The sequence below is a fragment of the Drosophila takahashii genome, chromosome 2R (assembly GCF_030179915.1).
Source record: "Drosophila takahashii strain IR98-3 E-12201 chromosome 2R, DtakHiC1v2, whole genome shotgun sequence".
NCBI lineage: Eukaryota > Metazoa > Arthropoda > Insecta > Diptera > Drosophilidae > Drosophila > Drosophila takahashii.
The window spans coordinates 2,850,601-2,864,803 of record NC_091679.1 but is presented as its reverse complement, the minus strand read 5'-3'; the positions used below and the strand labels follow the sequence as shown (position 1 = coordinate 2,864,803).

At 39.4% G+C, this 14,203-nt stretch overlaps 3 protein-coding genes across 3 annotated transcripts; 2 read left to right on the top strand and 1 right to left on the bottom strand.

Moving 5' to 3' along the window:
- Nucleotides 1-526: 526 nt before the first annotated feature.
- LOC138912789 (uncharacterized) lies at nucleotides 527-1,555 on the top strand. The gene has a single exon (XM_070214109.1). It carries the CDS (start codon nucleotides 527-529, stop codon nucleotides 1,553-1,555), a length of 1,029 nt encoding a protein of 342 aa, XP_070070210.1.
- Nucleotides 1,556-1,783: 228 nt separating this feature from the next.
- Nucleotides 1,784-3,345, top strand: LOC138912788 (uncharacterized). The gene is made up of 3 exons (XM_070214108.1): nucleotides 1,784-2,243; nucleotides 2,656-2,825; nucleotides 2,896-3,345. Exons 1-3 carry the CDS (start codon nucleotides 1,784-1,786, stop codon nucleotides 3,343-3,345), a joined length of 1,080 nt encoding a protein of 359 aa, XP_070070209.1.
- Nucleotides 3,346-9,765: 6,420 nt separating this feature from the next.
- On the bottom strand, nucleotides 9,766-10,317 carry LOC138912784 (histone-lysine N-methyltransferase SETMAR-like). Its single transcript, XM_070214106.1, has one exon. The coding sequence runs from the start codon at nucleotides 10,315-10,317 to the stop codon at nucleotides 9,766-9,768; it is 552 nt and encodes a 183-aa protein (XP_070070207.1).
- Nucleotides 10,318-14,203: the final 3,886 nt, after the last annotated feature.

The window sequence follows — 14,203 nt, the reverse complement described above, 5'->3', positions numbered from 1 at the left end:
GACGAAGGAGCATCATGCACTCTAATAGAACGATCGTTAGCCGATAAACTAGGGCTTGACGGGCCAGAGGAGCAGCTTTGCCTAAAGTGGACTAGCGACGTGACCCAAAGCGAGTCAAAATCGAAGATCGTCAGCGCCTGTGTTTCTGCTGAGGGTCGACCGGAAGTAAGACATGTACTTAAGGGAGTGCGCACTGTAAGCAACTTGGATCTTCCACGATGATCAGACACTCAAGGAACGTCGGCATTTGAGTACGGTTCCGATCTCAACATACAAAGATGCCAAAGCGCAAATTATCATCGGCCGCCAAGGACCGGAAAATGACACGCCGCCTCGTGTATTGCATATCTGCCACTGCACTACAGTTTGCGGTACGCGCAAACTTGACGAAGCTATGAAGGCGTTTTTATCGTTGGAATCATTCGGCGTGAACATTCCTAAAAAACCGTTGCGATCTAAGGAAGACGAGCATGCGCTAAAGATAATGGAGGCAACTACAAAGTAGTGGAAATACAACAAAGTCAATATGCCCGATTCGTACCCCATGGCTCTCAAAAAGCTCAAGTGCCTTGAAGCAAAAATGTTAAAAGATCCGAAGCTGAAAACGTTCTTGAACAATACCATGCAGCACTACGAGGAGAAGAGATACATTCGCAAGCTTGAAAAATGGGAGTTGTCTAAAAATTCACGTTCTTGGTATCTTCCTATATTCACGGTAACAAACCCCAACAAGAAGAAGACGCGTCTGGTCTGGGACGCGGCAGTGCAAGTTGACGGCATATCACTAAACGACACGCTTTTAAAAGGACCAGATATGTTGGTGTCCTTGATGGGAGTGCTGTTGCGCTTCAGAGAACGCCCTATAGCGGTATCAGGCGATATACGGGAGATGTTTCACCAAATTAAAGTTGGTGATATAGACCAATTTTCTCAGAAGTTCTTATGGCGTAATGGAGAAACTAATCGCCCACCGGATACATTCGTAATGCAGGTGATGACGTTCGGCGCTGCACGCTCGCCGTCACTTGCCAACTTAATATTGAGGCGTAATGCAGAGAGATTTGGTGAAAGTCATCCAGAAGCCTTCAAAGCTATTTGCCGAAACACGTTCGTTGACGATTGGTTGGAGTCAGTTGATACCGAGGAACAAATGGTTCAAATAGCGAGCAGTATTAAGGATATTCACGCGAAGGGTGGATTCGAAATGAGAAATTGTCTATCAAACTCCAAGCGCGTCGTACGCTCTCTGAATGACATTTATGAAGCACCGCCTAAGTACCTTGGCACACAGAACGAACTGCAGGAGAAAGTGTTGGGAATGTGGTGGCTGCCTGAGTCTGACATGTTAACGTTTGTCATTAGACCTGAGTTGCTGCAGAAGTCGTCAGCTGGCTATAATACGAAGCGCCGAGTGTTGAGTATCGTTATGTCCATTTTCGAACCACTCGGGCTTCTTGGATTTTTTAACGTGCGTGCCAAAATTATTCTTCAAAACATTTGGAGGTTTGGTGTGAGCTGGGACGACGCAATCAAGGAACCGGATGAGATTGACTGAATGAAATGGCAAGCCTTGCAGTCAAAACTAAGTGATCTGCGCATTCCTCGCTACATGTCATGCTTAAGTAATGTTGAGAGCTTGCAACTACATATGTTCGTCGATGCTAGCTTTGATGCTTACGCTGCAGTTGCATATTTGCGAGTTGATCTTGGAGACGAAATCAGATGTTCCCTACTAGCATCGAAAACCAGAGTAGCGCCTTTGAAACCCATATCAGTACCACGAATGGAATTAATGACAGCGGTTTTGGGATTGCGCTTGGCCAAGTGTTTGGAGTCTGAGCTATCAACCGAAGTTGAGAAACGCGTATTCTGGACTGATGCTCAAGATGTTCTGTTCTGGATAAAATCCGACGCTCGCAAGTACCCGCGATTCGTAGCTTTGCGTGTCGGAGAAATTCTTGAAGGTTCCGAAGTTGGTGAATGGCGCTGGGTACCCTCGGAACTAAATGTAGCGGATGATGGTACAAAATGGTCAAAAGGTGTTGAGGTAAATAATTCAATACGATGGTTTTCCGGACCGAATTATCTGTTGCAGGATGAGTCGGAATGGCCACTCGGAAAAGAAATATCTAAAGCCAGAGAGACTCAAGTGTTGTACCACAAGGAGGAAAGTAAGAAACAGGTCTCGCCGCTGGCATCTGTTATGCCGGATCCATTACGTTTCAGCAAACTGGAGCGTCTGCGTGCGTTCAAAAAAGAGTGTTAGACTTTCTACGCCTTCTTCCTGTGAAACCGCATGGACCTGAGCTGGAGAGATTGCTGTTGCTTAAGCGTGATGTGGAAATGGACACAATTTTCATAAGGACATGTCAAGAGGAAGAATTTTTTGACGAAATTCGATGCCTTAAGGAAAATCGCTGCCTGACAAACTGGAAAAGTATTATATATAAATGCTCACCGTACCTGCACCCAAACGGAGTGCTTCGCATGCAGGGTCGAATCGATGCTTTCGAAAATGTAGAAGTTAGTGTTAAGCGTCCTGTTATAGTTTCGCATCACCACAGGATTGCATACCTTATAGTAGAGAATCACCACCGGAAGTACCATCATCTGCATGCGGAAATAGTTGTCAACGTCAAAACTATTGGATACCAGGCCTGAGAGCCCTTGTGAAGGAAATCATCAAAAACTGCCCCGTTTGCTGCATCATGCGAGCACAACCCAGTCCACCGATGATGGGAATTTTGCCAAAGGAACGTCTATCGCCGTATACACTGCCATTTACGTTTACTGGAGTAGACTACTTTGGACCGATTGAAGTTGCTGTAGGAAGGCGTCGCGAGAAGAGATGGGGAGTTTTATTTACCTGTCTAACAGTTCGCGCTGTTTATTTAGAACTGGTACTCTCTCTATCTACGGACTCATCTGTTTACTGCTCGCAGAGGTGTGCCCCTTAAGTTGCTATCCGACAATGGAACGAATTTTCGGGGAGCCAGTAGAGTACTCGCGCAAGAGATCGAGCGTATATCAACGTCAGCAGTGGAAAGGAAGTATTCGGAGTTGTCGTTTAGTTTTATTCCTCCGGGATCGCCTCATATGGGCGGCTGCTGGGAGCGTATGGTGCGTTCTAAGAAGTCGATCCTGACGGAAATTTTGTCGAACGCCGGACTGCGCGAGGAAGTATTGCGCACTGCGTTGGCCGATGTCGAATGCACCTTAAACTCAAGGCCGTTTACCTATATTCCATTGGAATCGGAGAATTTGGAAGCTCTAACACCAAACCACTTCTTGGTTGGTAACTGCAGTGGTCTACGGGAACGCGGTTCGATGGAAGCTAACGGATAAGGCTTAGCCAAGCATTTCCGCATTGCTGGTCAACTGGCAGATTGTTTCTGGAAAAGATGGATTCGAGAGTATCTACCCACCCTGACGAGACGTACAAAATGGTTTCAGCCGAACCCAGCTCCAATTTCCGTGAATAACGTGGTTCTTGTCGTTGATGAAACAAGCAAGCGAAACACCTGGACTAAAGGGATCGTCGTGGATGTTCATCTGGCGAAGGATGGACAAGTTCGTAGCGGTGTTGTGCGTACACCCAGAGGATTCGTTACTCGCCCTGCAGTCAAACTGGCTAAATTGGACATTATGAGGATTGGTGATACTCAGCGCAGTCACGCAGAAGAATCACGAGGTGGGAAATGTTGCGAGGCTTATAAGAATGTAGCCGCGCGCTAACGGTCCAATTTCAAAAGTTGAGTTATTTGACTTCAAAATCTGTTAATTACTATGGACGGCAGTCCATGTAGTGACGAAGCGCACCAGGAGAGTGTGCGAAGGCGACTACTATACATACACGAAGAAATGAAAATCTACTGTGATGGTCCGATCACAATGAATGATACACCTATCGAAAGGTATTGCAAAAACTAACAGAATTGCATTCCAAGACTCTAAGAAAATCAATTGGAGAGAGCGGTGAAAGTGAAAAAGTAAAAATTTCGAAATTTGGAGCTGTTGGGGCCGGTGGGGATAAATGCCCCCTCGCAATGTTTTGATTGTATTCCTTTTAAAAATACCCGTCGAATGAGGGGTCATTTGTCAAAATAAGATTTTCTTCGTCTTTCCAAAATGAAAATTTAATTCTGTTTGTCAGTTTGTCCAAAACATGTTTTTTAAGTTTTGAAAATTTGATATGACGTTCATCACATCGATATAAAAAACTTTTGTTCTACCACTTTTGGAAAAACTCGCTAGTTTAGCGGGAAAACAGCTATAAGTAGGTAAAATTCAGAAAGCCGTAACTTTAAAACTTTAAATGCTATAAACGCCTTCTACATGCAATTTGTGTAAATGTAATAGTTAAAAAGATATAAACAAAAGACAATTTTTTAAAACTTTTTTTTTAGCTTTTTTTTATTTTTCTCAAAAACGGCTCTAAAGATTTTCTTGAAAACTTTAAACTGCATAGCCCTTGAGGTTCCTTAAATTTTGGTATATAACACATTACTGTAAAAAGTCAAGTTTTAAAGTTATTTTTATACGAAAATAGCCACTTTTGCCAGCTCGAACAATTAACGCTCCCTGAGTATTGAATTTTGTGGGAGGGTATCCGAACTGTATTTTAGGGTCATGGAATTAGTAAATTTGCACTTAAGAGTTCCATATAGGAATCTTTTGTTCTACGACTTTTGGAAAAAGCCGCTACTTTAGCGGGAAAAAAGCTAAAAATAGCTAAATTTCGTTAGTTTGTAAGTTCTACACTACTAAAGGTACCGACATGTGCTATACATCGTTTAAAAGGTATTTTGAAATACTTAAACGCCTTTTTAACTTAATTTGTTTAAATACAATGGCTTACAAATTATGATTGACCAATTTAAATTTAAATGTATGTATATATTAGCTCCTATGAGAGCAAATGTAAACAAACAAAAACTTCTGATATCAAATAAAAACACCTCTTAACGGGGTAAAAAACTAGTGACGATCGCATCTTCAACAAACAAAAGTTCTGATATCAACATTTGTGACGAAAAATTATTACACTCGTCATTAAATAGACTTTTTAATATTTTCTCATTCGGCACGCTGCAATAGAAAATGCCTGTGAAGGGAAAAAGACTGGAATAGTTTGCTAGGGCGGGCCGAATGAGAAAATCGTCACTAGTTTTTTACCTCGTTAAGAGGTGTTTTTATTTGATTTAAATTCACTGTAAAGTTATTCAACACTGCTTGGTCGATAACATTGTTTAGTTGTTCAACACTGTTAGTCAGTGTCATATCTAGATTCTAGTATTGGAAAACTTGAAAATGTAAGAAATTAAATTACATTAATTTTAAAATAAACAGTATATTAAGCCAGCGCGCTGCAGCGAAGAAATGCTTGTGAATACATGTGCACTCATACAGTCGTCGGCAGTCGCTGTATGCGTACAACAGAGCGGCTGGCTCTAGAGCGCTCTCTCGCTGGCTTTTGGGCAAGAAATCGTGTGCAAAAAATCGTATGGCGTTATCCATCTTTATATGGGCAATTCTCTGAGTATGTCAACCGCAGCCGAAAAATTAAAAGTCCTTAAAAAAATATCGCATTTACATTTTTTATAGAGAATGGATTGAATTTAACTAATCAAAGCGAAATTGTCATTTAGGGGAGAGTGGGGGAATTTCGTCAGCATTTTTTCAAAGCTATTTTTTGTCCATCTTGAGACACGTTATCATATTTCTATTTTTATTGTTGAATGCGGTTAGCACCAAGCTTTAAAATGTGACATTCCCGTATTTTTTTAATTACCTTGGTGATTTATAAAAAAATAAAATGTAAAACCAATATACTGGGGCAATTTCACCACGCAGGGGGGTAAAATCACCACACCACCGGGGCAATTTCGTCACCTGAAAAATGTAGGGAGTTTAACGCCTGTAAATATGCTACACTGATCAAGCGTACCATTTTTGTTGACGTCCTATATTTTTTGCTGCTGCTGGTAGTCTGTTCGTTAGCCAGCTCGTCAAATATCAAAATATGTATTTAAAATAGGTGCGAATTTACCTTTAGCGTAGGGTGGCGAAATTTCCCCAGACAGTACTTTTTTAGAAATAATTATTTTTCTTCCGAAATTAGGCGCGAAGTTAAAAATCACTGACGCAGAAATGCACATTATAGCACTGTGTATTATATAAAAAATCGAGTATCTTATTCCTTTTGAATTGTGGCATACAGAAAAAATTTCGTCGAGAACTAAATGTAGCTTTTGAACTGTTAAAACACATTTAATATTATAGCTTAATTATCTTGGCCTTCTGTGCAAAACAAATGCATTGGTTGTGTCTGGCCGTCTTGAAGGACTAAAACAAAAAAATTATATATTTTTACGACTTATGGATTCCGAAATATTGCAGGTGACGAAATTGCCCCTGTGACGAAATTCCCCCACTCTCCCCTACTAATAACACATTTGAAAATATGCAAGTGCAAAGTCGAACAATTGCGAAAGTTCAGTTTTGCACATTTTCATTGCTAGTTTTGTTTTGAGTAATATTCTTAATGTGAGGCTTTAAGCATTGGCAAAAGCTTTTTGAAATCTCGATTCGTATTCAAAGAATATAAGATAAATGTGAAAGAAGTTATGCGATAGCTAATTACGGTAAATTTGTTATCTACCTATCCGTATATTTCAATGTAGCGTGAGTTACCGTACCATCGACTACGCCACCGCCTAAACCTCCCCGTGTTACCCCCTTCCAAGTGGACAGTGACCGGCAGCTAGCCGTTCGTTGTCCCACATAGAATTGACATAAGAAATGCAACATCAGCACAAGGCAGGATGTTGCTAAACCACACCCACTCAGCAGAGCTCCAGAAAACACTTTGTTAGCAATTACTCACCCACACATACATAATTGTAAAAACACATAAAATTCTTTGGCGGAGGTTTGATTTGAATCTCAAGCCACTATAAAAATTATTCCGTTTGGAACAACCAAAGCGAACACATCAACTGTTTATTAAAATCTTATCTGAATATTGGATGACTAAGGCCCGGTTTCTCGAGTCCCTGTCAAAGTCCCTGATAAGCTATCTGTTCGAAAAACTTAAGGACCAGATAAACAGTTCGTAAAAGAAAATCCGCTTTCTCGACTGCTTTAATTTATCAGACCGAGAACCAATTACTGAGTGCTGTTAACGCACAGAACTGTGCTGTAAAGCGCAAAAAATGGCGTGCTTCGATTATTTCATCAGCTGTTTTGGTATAATTCAAAGGAAAAGTCAGCTGTGATTTCGTTTCTTCTTCTTAGTTGGCTTTGGGAAATCAGCTGTCGTTTTTTCGAGTCGAAAACGCTTAACAGGGACTCCGAGTCCCTGTCAAAGTTAGCTCTCACATTGATGCTCGAGAAAGCCAAAATGCCTTAGCAGGGACTTTATCTGTCCGGGTCACTAAATAGCTAAATCAGATATTTAAAAGCTAGAAAATTATTAAAGTGAATTTAATTTTTGAAATTAAGGTTACTGATTGAACTATCCAAATGGATAGTACTTAATTAAAAATACTCACAAAATACAAAATTTTATATTTTTAAAGAAATTTTCAGAAATTGAATTTGTTTTATAATTTTCTAGCTTTTAAATTTAGCTATTTTTTGACCCCGCTGTCGTCACCACTCATTTTTGTTTACATGTCGCCGCCTATAAAACTTAAATTTGGACTCTGTCAACCGAAAAAAGTGGAAAAATCCGAACTTTAAAAATCCACCATAAATCCAGTTTTCCATGGATTTGGACCACATCCGGCTTCTTTTCTTCGATAGGATGTAAACTTTAAGTTTGTACCCATTATGATTTTTCAACGGATTTATTTCGAGTTTTTACGATATATACAGCCGACTTACAGTCGACATTTTTCATCTTTGTCGAGCTGCTGCGCTGTCATTACTTATCCGATCATATTAATTTCTATGGCAAAGTTTAGCTCTGATCTATTGACTTTAAAATAAAACTAAAACTGGCCCAACCGAGTGGATATCTGCCGAGATATAAGAAGAAATTCGAAAAAAGTCCGAAATTTAACATTTCAAACTTTAAAAAATCTTAAAAAAAAAACTGTGCCATCGAAAAAAATGAGTGCTATTTTTGTGATCGTAGGGGTCCAAAACTAACAGAATTTACCATCAATTGCTGGGCAGCATTTCGGCTGTAAACTAGTGAAATTCAAAAAAATTTGTTAGAATAGGGGAGAGGTCTGTAGGTTGGGACGGTCTGTAAGTTGAGACACTCAATTTTCTCAAAACTTGTCCACTAAAAAAATTGGTTTTTTTTTCTTTTTTTTAGTCCTTTTTAGTGACAAAAATTTTGGGGAAAACATTATAAGCCAGGCTCTAACCAGATTTAAGCTGTGAGAGTCGTGTACCATTTTTCACCAAAAAAGTTTTTGTCCACTTTTTTAAAAATTCTATTAAAAATTAAAAACGTGCTTAAAATAACTTGGTAAGAGATTTAAAACATTAGTAATTAAACTGATAACAAATAAAACAAGAGAGAACGCTTTAGTCGGGTTGGTGTCCCGACTATCTAATACCCGTCACTCAGTTAAAGGGAGTGCGAACGCTGTACTCGGGTTGGTGTCCCGACTATCTAATATTCGAACCTCAGCTAATGGGAGTGCGAGGGAGATAGATATATAAACAAATTTTGATTGCGTATAACTTTTTAAAGAATGGTCCAATTTGAAAAATGTCTTCTACATTTCGATAGGTATCACTATGGACGGCAGTCCATGTAGTGACGAAGCGCACCAGGAGAGTGTGCGAAGGCGACTACTATATATACAAGAAGAAATGAAAATGTCCCGACTATCTAATACCCGTCACTCAGCTAAAGGGAGTGCGAGGGAGATGGATATATAAAATATTTTTGATTGCGCATAACTTTTCTATACTTATACTATAAGTATACACAACAAAATTGCATTTATACTTCTCGGAAGTCTTTAAAGGTGTGGGCGCCAGACACATTTTAAAATCGTTAGTGGGCGATTGTGGTCGTTAGAGGGGACGTGGAGCTCGGCTGAAATGAACTTGCGGTGCGTAGGAGGCCCAATAATATGTGTGGAAAATCTTAACCTTCTAGCTTTTGTAGTTTCTGAGATCTTATCGTTCATACGGACAGACAGACGGACAGACGGACATGGCTAGATCGACTCGGCTAGTGACTTTGATCAAGAATATATATACTTTATGTGGTCGGAAACGCTTCCTTCTAGCTGTTACATACTTTTGCACGAATACAATATAGCCTTTTACTCTACGAGTAACGGGTATAAAAAAAATCAGCTTAATGTGACAGTCAGATAAAAAGTTATTAATTTTTTCCCGAAACATCCCATTTTGTGTAAATTGAGACACTTTTAGCGTGTAAGTTGAGACACCCGTTTTTCATACAAAAAGGCCTTAGGCCAACAGAGGTCGCTTTGTGGTCTAAGTTCTTAAAAAATTGATGGGAAATGATTTAGGACGAACTAAAATTGATTAAATTAACATAAATAAATAGTTCCTTATAGTTTGGAGTACTTTTGACTTTAAAAAATGTCTCAACTTACAGACCTCTTTTTCAAAATGTCGTTTCTTGGGACTTTTCAAAAAAAATAATTTTTCAGTTTTCCCTAAGGAAAAAAATATTTTTTTTCGTTTTTTATTAAGCTAATACGTAGGCTGCTATATATATTTCTGGCCTAATAATGAAAAGGCGAATATTTACGATTAAAAATTGTTTTATTGTTTTTCAAAGTATTCTCCAGCAAGACTTATACACTTTTGCATGCGCTCAAACCAATTGTCGAAGTACTTTGTCCTCTCCGATTGAGACACCTCCAAAACATGGTTTTTGAACGCTTCAACAGCATCTTCTGGCGTCGAAAATCGTTGACCACGCATTTTTCTCTTGATGTGCGGGAATAAAAAGAAGTCATTGGGTGCCAAGTCAGGGCTGTATGGCGGATGACCCATCAATTCGACATTTTGGCCGGTCAAAAAGGCGCTGGTTTGAGCCGATGTGTGAGAGCTCGCATTGTCATGGTGCAGAATTATCCGTCTTCTCTTGATCGTTTTTCGAATTTCTCCGAAGATTTCAGGCAAAGATATTGTGGTGTACCACTCAGAATTGACCGTCCTACGTTGCTCAAGCGGAACAGTCGCCACATGACCTGTTTTACCGAAGAAACAGGCCACCATTTGCTTCGAAGTGCTTCTTCCACGAATAACTTTCGTTGGATTTGGCTCGTCTTCGAAGACCCACACGGTCGATTTGTTTTGTTTCGTAAGCATAGATCCATGATTCGTCACCTGTGACGCTCTTATAAACGTCTTTTGAAACACCGCGATTGTATTTTTTCAAATTTTTTTTGCACCAATCCACACGAGTCTTTTTTTGAGCGATTGTCAAATTGTGCGGGATCCAACGAGAACAAATTTTTTTTACGACCAAGTGTTCATGCAATATTGATTGTATGCTGGTGGAAGAAATGCCCAAGGATGCCTCTATCTCACGGTATGTCACATGACGATCTTGTGTTATCAGTTCATGCACGGCGTCAATGTTCTCTGGAACAACGACTGTTTTTGGACGACCTTCACGACCTTCGTCTGCGAGAGAGCGTCGGCCACGATTGAATTCATTATACCAGTTTTTAACAGTGCTGTAAGATGGTGCTCTATCGCCATACAAAGATTTAAGTTCATCGATGCACTCTTGTCGTGTTAATTCACGTCGAAAGCAGTAAAAACGGATTGCGCGAAAATGTTCACGAGTTAGTTCCATTTTCTGCCATTGATTTTTTATTTTGATTTTTTCAAGTCACTGTAAGCAATACAAATTATGGCCGTACGTCAAAACGTTCTGAGCACGTTTCTTCTAAAACATGTAAAACTTCCCAATGAAAACGTCAGTTGGCGCCAGGCAAAACTAAGTATGGCCTAGGCCAGAAATATTCATATACATAGCGTAGACTAACCTTTCGAGTACCAAATGCGTAAAGTTTCATAAGTGAATATCGAAATGGCAGATTAAAAACAAAAGGTATACCAACCTACAGACCTCCCCCCTAAACAAAAGAGAATTGTAAATGTCAAAAATTAGCAAAGTCAAAGAGTCACTTAGGTCTCTGACTAGAAGTAAAGTTATAAAAAAGGCTACCAGTTTGCCAACGACAGTTGAACAGTTAAATTTTGAGCCCTCAACTTCTAGAGCAGTGCAGAACAGGGAAGCTGATACAATGACGCATCAGGACAATTTAGGAGTGCAACAGGCAACAATTGAGATGTTAGGCACTGTGAGAATTTCCGACGTGATCCGGTCGATGCATGTTTTTATGGGGGAAAAAGAAAGGATAAACGAGTTCATCTTAAACGCGGAAGAGATCCTTTTAATGATTAGAGGAATGGATCAAACACCTATGCGACTGATGATCCTTAGGCAAATAAGGAATAACATCAAAGGAAAAGCCGATGACATTTTGGTAAAATCAAATTGTGGATTAAATTGGGATGAAATTAAAAGAATTTTGATAGCCCATTTTGCAGACACGCGGTCAGAACCTGATTTACTGAGGGAATTAAACCAGTTGGAAAATAAAAAACTAACAGTAGAATTATTTTACTCAGAAGTATCTGATGTACATAAGGCAGGACAGATACGCACCCCATCGCAATTCAGGCGAAGAAGAAGTTATATGAGGAAACGTGTCTGGAGGCGTTCGTAACAGGTCTTAAAGGCAATTTAGGTAGTACCGTTAGGGGAAGAGTTCCTCAGACGCTCTTGGAAGAATACGAGATAGCGATTAAAGAGAGAGACATTTATTACCGGACTAAAGACGTACCCAGGAGCAATAATTGTAGTATGGCAGGGGGATATAACAGGCAGAATTTTGGGTATAATAGAAACAAAGGATACAATAACAACTTAAACAGAGATAATGAAGGATATAGGCAACAAGGAGGATATAATAGGAACCCCAGGTGGAATAGGGAAGGAAATAGGAATAGAGGATATGACAATCAGACGACCTCTAATTCTTCAAGCTATAATAAAAAGGCAATAATGCCAAAACAGGAAATTGCAGAATGCTCATCAACTGGGCCTGGAAGTGCCAAACGATTGCAGTCAGGGCAATTAAATACAGTAGAAAAAGAAGAGGAGCAGGAGTTGAATAACATACATTGAGGACGAAGGAAATTTTCGCCAAAATGCCTCAAAAAACAGACAGGGTATATAAGGAAGGATACCCATCAGGCGACATTACCATACGTGGTAGTAAAAGTAAATAACGAAAAAGAACTAAAATTATTATAGATTCGGGAGCTACAAAGTAAATAGTAAAGATCAACAGCAAAAATTGAAAGAAAACTTTGTAGTTAAAACACCAATAGGGAGTCAAAAAATAAACAGTTGTATAAAAGATGTTGAGCTGCAGGAAATTGCAAAAGGGGAATCGTTTGATTTCTTTTTATTTCATTTTCATTCCTGGTTTGATGGATTATTGGGAATGGACATATTAATTAAGTTATGTGCAAGTTTAGATTAAGAAAATCTAGTATTAAGAAATAAGACAGGGACAGTTAAAGTCCATTTGAAGCCCAATAGGACCACTGACATACATATCCTGGAGGAGGCGACTGAAACAATTGTCACCTTACCAGTTTCAGTAAACAATAGTTCATTTTTGATACAAAAAACACTAGTGGAAGAAGGGTTAGAAATAACTGGCGGAATTTATTATGCAAAGAAGGGACAGGCCGACCTAGAAGTTGTTAATTTCACAGGAAAAGAAAAGAAATTATACCTAGAAAAGCCGTTGGCTGTCACTGCATATGATTCCAAAGACTATGTAGAAATCGAGATGCTCAGACCATTTAAATAGGAGTATGTATGCAGGGAAATGAACTCAATGGAATTAGCCGGGGGTGATGCAAGCCATGCAGAATTGGATATGTCCCATCTGAATACAGAAGAGGCGGCAAGCCTTAAAAAAAACTGTATTCGGAATTTCAAAATATTTTTCACAAAAAGGGAAATCAACTGACATTTACCAATGCGGTAACTCACTCAATTCCAACAACGGACGATATTCCTATCTATAAAAAGGCATATAGATATGGATTTAAACAAAGAGAAAAAATGAAAAATCAGATACAGTCACTCACCTTGGAGTGCACCAGTGTGGCTAGTACCAAGGAAGATGGACCTGTCAGGAAAACAAAAGTGGAGATTGGTGGTCGATTTTAGGAAGTTGAATGAGAAGACAGTGAAGGATAGGTATCCGATGCCAGTAATTGGCGAAGTACTTGATAAACTGGGGAAGGCCATGTATTTCTCGGTATTGGATTTGGCTAGCGGATACCATCAGATTGAGATGGAAAAACAGGACATTCCAAAAACAGCATTTACAACGGATGATGGGCACTTTGAATATGTAAGGATGCCATTTGGACTAACAAATGCTTTAGCGACGTTTCAAAGAGTGACAAAGTCACATGCAAGACTTGAGGACAGTTTTTAAAAGGATAAGTGGTGCAAATTTTAAGCTTCAAACAGACAAATCAGAATTTTTAAACAAGGAAATAGAGTATTTAGGGCATGTAGTGACACAAGAAGGAGTCAGACCAAACCCAAAGAAGATTGAGGCCATAAAGCTTTTTCCTTTGCCCAAAACACCAAAGGAAATAAAGTCATTTCTTGGACTTATTGGGTATTACAGGAAATTCATAAAAGATTTTGCAAAAATAACGAAACCATTAACTAAGAGACTAAAAGGAAAACAACAAATAATTATAGATGAGGAGTATACAAAAACTTTTGAATATCGCAAGACGTTGTTATGCAACGATCCATTGTTGAGATATCCAGATTTTACAAAACCCTTTATTTTGACCACAGATGCTAGCAATTTTGCTATTGGTGCTGTGTTATTACAAGGAGCAATGGGAACGATCGCCCAATCGCATTCGCAAGCAGAACGTTAAATGAGGCTGAAGTAAATTATTCCACAGTAGAGAAAGAAATGCTTGCCATAGTTTGGGGCATAAAGCACTTCAGACCGTACTTGTTCGGTCACAAATTCACAATAGTCACAGATCATCGCCCACTAACTTGGCTCATGGGATTTAAAGAACCAAAATCCCAGTTTATGAGGTGGAAGCTGCAACTATTGGAATA

Bases quoted from the DNA above. Each gene is read 5' to 3' on its own strand.
- LOC138912788 (XM_070214108.1), top strand. From the start codon at position 1,784: ATGGAATTAATGACAGCGGTTTTGGGATTGCGCTTGGCCAAGTGTTTG. The intron at 2,244-2,655 runs GTGCGTTCAAAA...ATTGGATACCAG, and splicing joins CAGCAAACTGGAGCGTCTGC to GCCTGAGAGCCCTTGTGAAG. The intron at 2,826-2,895 runs GTAGGAAGGCGT...CTGTTTATTTAG, and splicing joins TTGGACCGATTGAAGTTGCT to AACTGGTACTCTCTCTATCT.
- LOC138912789 (XM_070214109.1), top strand. From the start codon at position 527: ATGCCCGATTCGTACCCCATGGCTCTCAAAAAGCTCAAGTGCCTTGAA.
- LOC138912784 (XM_070214106.1), bottom strand. From the start codon at position 10,317: ATGCTTACGAAACAAAACAAATCGACCGTGTGGGTCTTCGAAGACGAG.